Source organism: Pteropus alecto, unplaced genomic scaffold (genome assembly GCF_000325575.1).
Source record: "Pteropus alecto unplaced genomic scaffold, ASM32557v1 scaffold164, whole genome shotgun sequence".
In the NCBI taxonomy this organism is placed as follows: domain Eukaryota; kingdom Metazoa; phylum Chordata; class Mammalia; order Chiroptera; family Pteropodidae; genus Pteropus; species Pteropus alecto.
Genome location: NW_006439568.1, coordinates 15927825 through 15932849, shown reverse-complemented (window position 1 = coordinate 15932849; position 5025 = coordinate 15927825). Strand labels below are relative to the sequence as shown.

General features: G+C 34.6%; 1 protein-coding gene and 1 pseudogene across 1 annotated transcript in view; one reads left to right on the top strand and one right to left on the bottom strand.

Moving 5' to 3' along the window:
- Positions 1-5025, bottom strand: part of RSPO2 (R-spondin 2) — a 142594-nt gene that overhangs the window by 72716 nt on the left and 64853 nt on the right. Inside the window, 2 exon segments of the mRNA XM_006916613.2 lie at position 1; positions 4-123. The exon segment at position 1 is cut by the window's left edge and continues 56 nt beyond it. Coding sequence (XP_006916675.1) covers position 1; positions 4-123 — 121 coding nt within the window.
- The window catches only part of LOC107195996, a 731-nt pseudogene continuing 501 nt past the window's right edge, over positions 4796-5025 (top strand).

Here is a 5025-nt window from a genome sequence, read left to right as displayed (position 1 = left end):
CTCCGTACTGGCGCATGCCTTCTCTTCGAAGAAAGAAGAACAACTTCTGCTGACATCGGCTGCATCCATTGTCCTTTGAACAAGATAAGCAACCCTTGCAAATGGGATTTGATACATAACTAGCTGTAAAAGAAAAAAACAAAAAATATGTTTAAATATGCATATGATAAAATTACTGGTCAATATAACATGCTGAGAAGACATCTTGTTCTTTTACTTTAATCAGGGATTCTAAACAAAATATCATCCACCACCCTCAAGAAAAATGATTAATATGAAACCAAACTTAGAAACAAAGAGGAAATTCAGAGGCTAGAAGCTCAAATTGAGTGGCACAATGAGACGTTAGACCAGACAGAGGTAGACCTCATGCCAGGGTCTTGAATCCAGACCAAGAAAGGTGCATTTAAAGAGCTGACATTTGGCTCTCTTCGTAGACTACAGTTATGAGGGTGGTTTGTTCATGAAATAAGTACTAAAAGCTCCTACTCCAACTAGCCAGGGAAGGACTCCAACTCTGAATTAGGGTGAGCATAGGAGAGAAAACATAACCTATGAGAAATAAGTACCCCAAATCTGCAAGATAGCGAAGTGTGGGATCCAAGTTTAACTGATCAAGGCAGTAAGGAGTCCTGAGTCAAGAGGGTAACAAAAAACCTTGTCCAAACCCAGAAAAATCCATGAGGAAAGAAACATAAAACTACCCTAAATTTTTTTTACAACTCTGAGATCTAGGACCTTTGTAAAAAAACATTTTAAGATCAAAATGAACAAATTACATATACAAGAAAACCCCCATTGAGAGGAGTCATCAGTCTCAGTGAGAAAGACATTTCATATTTAAAGAATCAGAAATAATAGAACAATCTGAGAAAGATTTTTAAATGAGCATCTTTAGAATATTTGAAGAGATAAAATAAGAACTAGAAATCACACAGGAAGAAGCAGTATCATATAAATAATGCAAAAATTAAAAAGACATGAAAACTCTAAAACTGAAAAAAAATCAATGGACAAGTTGAACGGTAGACTAGAAGAGAGGAAACTAACTGGAGGTTTAAAGAACTATAGCACAAAAAAAAAAAAAAAAAAAAAAAAATATGAAAAGCTAAAAAAGGTAAGAAGCATGTAAAATGAAAAAGTTCCAAAACATAATTATTAGGTGTTGCAGAATCAAATTAAGAGAATGAGTAAGATAATATTCAAAGTGGTCATGGCTAATTAGTTTCCAGAATTAAAGAAAGGAATGTGTTCTTAAATGAAAAATTCAGAGACCTAAGCAGATCGGTCTGCATTGGAACACAGCATATTTATACTAAAGAAAGAAGTCAAACCAGAGAGAAAAAGCAGATTACCTGAAAAGGAATAAAAAGTTGAATTCCAGCAGACTTCTCACCAGATACTTCAAGTGTTAGACAATGCAATATTATCTTCAACATGCTAGGGAAAAGTTATCGAACTATCATTCTATAAGTAATTAAATGATAGATTAAAAATGAGGACAAAATAAAGATATTTTTAGCCAAAATAAAGGCAAAGAACTTATTACTCAGAAACACTCACTAAAAGAACTAATAAGCTATATACATTGGGGAAAATAAAACAGAACCAAGAAGGAAGTAGAATGTAATAAGCAACAATGATCAAACCACTTGAGAAACATGTTGGTATACCTATAAAAGTATCGATTTAAAAAAAATAATGATTAATTCCCACTATTTAAAAATAATACATATTTTATATTCAACAGCAATAACATGGAAGACTTGAGGGAAGCCAAAGTTAAAGCACTCAAAATTTCTTTATTACAAGTGATGAAGACCAATATAAATTAAACTTTGTTAAGTTAAATGTACTTGCTAAAACTCTAGATAAAAACTACAAAAAAAGTAATATATAACTCTTACACCAGATGTCATATATAACTTCCGAACCATATGTAATATATAACTTCTAAGATAGCTACAAGCAGATGTAATAAATGTATAAAATATGAGTAGGAGGTAACAATCCAAATGTTCATGAACAGAATGGATAAACTGTGATTTATTCATGATATGAATTTTAATGATAAAAAAAGATTAAACTACTGATCCAGACGTAACCTTGAATGAAATGCATATACATTTTGTTCAGCAAAAGCCAGACCAAAAAAAAAAAAATTGAAGTATGTTCTGATAATTCTATTTATATTGCTGTCAAGGACATGTAAAGCTAATCTATGGTGACAGAAATTAGAACACTAAATGCCTTGAGGTTTAGGGACTGACTGAAACAGGCAGTGGAATATTTGGCAGGTATATTAGTTTCCCAAGGCTACCTGAACAAATTACCACACATGGCAGCTTAAACAACAGGATTTATGCTCTCAGTTGTGTAGACTAGCAGTCTGGAATCAAGGCGTCAGCAGGGCCATGCTTCCTCCGAAGGCCCTAGGGAAGAATGCTCCCTGGTCTCTTCTGGAGGCCCCAAGCACTCCTCGGCTTGTGGCAGCGTAACTCCAATCTCTGCCTCCATCTTCACGCAGCCTTCTTCCTTGTGTGACTCCATGTGTCCTTTCTGTTTCTTATAAAGACATCCTCATTGGATTTAGGGCCCACATTAATCCAGTATGATCTCAGATTCATCCTTACCTTAATAGTATTTGCAAAACCCTATCTTCAAATAAGGTCACATTCTGAGGTTCCAAGTGGACTTTGGGGGTGGGGACACTATTTAACCCACTACGGGAAGTGATGGAAATGTTCTCATCTTGACTGGATATTAGTTACACAAATGTATATATTAAGTCATCAAACTGCACTTAAGACCTGTGTATTTTTTATAAATAATGTGTGTAATTTATAGGTAAATTATATCTCAATTTTTAAAGAAGAAAAATTGGAAGGAAGGCCATACAATAACTTCAGGATAATGTAGTTACTTGTAATCACATCTCTTTTGAGGATTTATAGACTATATTGGATGCTTGCCTATAAGATACTCTTTACTTTTATGTATTTTTTTAAAATAACAGAAATGTCGTATTAGAGAGACAATGAGACGATAGTACTTAGTAAATGTTCAAATAGCAACTGAAAATTAATATATGAACCTTACGACATTCACTACACCTGGTAATAAAAAAGAGTAACTTCGAAGAAACAAAATACTGTTTCCAACCCTGATATAAAATTCAGAAATGATACAATCTAAAATCTCATTATAATTTCTAAAATATTAAAAATTCATGTAATTTTTAGTTACAACTATACCAAGCAAGGCCATAAATATAATGAGATATATAAGGTCACAGTGACTTCATTTTATTGGGTTAACCCACAAAAGAAAGCAAGAAGTAATAGAAGACTCATCAATTATTCAAACTTTTAGCTTTGAGGCTGCATTCTGTTCGCCTTACATATAATCTTTATTGCATAAAAAAACCAACATCAAGCAATAAGTTTTCAGAGTAGCAGCTATACAACAAAGCACCTTGTATACCACACCCATCTTTTACTAATAATAATTCATCATCCATGTATTTATAGCTACTTGTAGCAGATCCATATAGATTTCAGTTCCACAAGATGCTCTACCTGCCTTTGACCCTAATTTGACCTTACAGTTTCTCTTCCAGAGACATCCCAAAACCAGGGCTTAGTCTACCTTTCAGAGAAGGGACCAAAGAAGAATCAAAGCATTAAGGGTCAAGATCAGGACCATTAAGAACTATTTCTTCACATCCATTCTAAGACTTTGTTCTATCACCTGTTCAACTGCTTTTATCTGTATAGTGAATCTTTTTCATGGACATTCTCTTGCTTGCAAACCTATGCATGCTTCCCAAATGATTTCTCATTTACCACACTATTTTCTTAAATCTGTAATAATGGAGGAAAAATAATTCAGATGCAAAATCACCTCCTTGGCTATAATTCCTAATAAAATTTTCCAGATATCCTTTTATAGATGTATGCATATATATATAATATGTAATTTGTAATTTTCATAACTGTGATCATACTTTACATGCAATATCACAACTTGCTCAATTTCAGTAAAATTGTAAACATCTTTTCATAACAATGAGCCAGACCAATATCACTGTCATATTTTTTGAAAATGTCAGTTTTATCCACTGCCTCTTCTTGCAGTGGATAAATTATTAAAATATTAATATTTAATTATTAATAATTAAATTATCCCCAACACTACTTTTACAAAGACCAAAAGACCACAACTAGTGTTTTAATCCTTACTTCAAGACTTTATTCTCAGTTTCTGGTCATCACAACTCCTGTAGATTGAGTCATTGCTCAAAGTTTTCTTCCTCCTCTAGCTTTCATGATAACATCTTCTCCTACAGACTTAATTCCAACCCTCACTCTTGTGAGTTCCCATTAATCTCATAAGTCAGACCCATATGACCTCTTCCTTGCACAGTTATGGCACTCCATCCCTGTGCCCGTGTCTCTCACTTCACTCTACATACCACTGTCGGGTCCATTTTCCTGCTTTTATACTCATTGTAGGATTCCGTTACACCTTACTCTGATGAGATCATTATGATTTACAAGCATTTTCACATAGGTGACTAAAAATACACCTATACTATTTAGAATTTCCCCAGCTGCCTTCTGACGAGGTTTTATTCAGATATTGTTATTGGTGTCCTGAGCAGGATGCAAGCATTGAACAGGTAAGTTTCAAAAAAAAAACTGGGCTACAGCTCAACTTCTCTGTGCAAGAAAGGGGTAAAAATTGGGGAGAGGCTCTTTTTTGTGGTGCCTCTAAAGCGGTCGGCTGCTTCGGAATGAAGCTGAACATCTCTTTCCCAACCACCGGCTGCCAGAAGCTCAACAAAGTGGACGATGAACAAAAACTTCGGACCATTTATGGTCCACAGAAGCTGCTGCTGATGCTCTGGGTGAAGAATGGAAGGGTTATGTGGTTTGAATCAGTGGTGGGAACAACAAACTAGGTTTCCCCATGAAGCAGGGTATCTTGACCCCCAGCCAGGTCCACCTGCTACTGAGTAAGGGG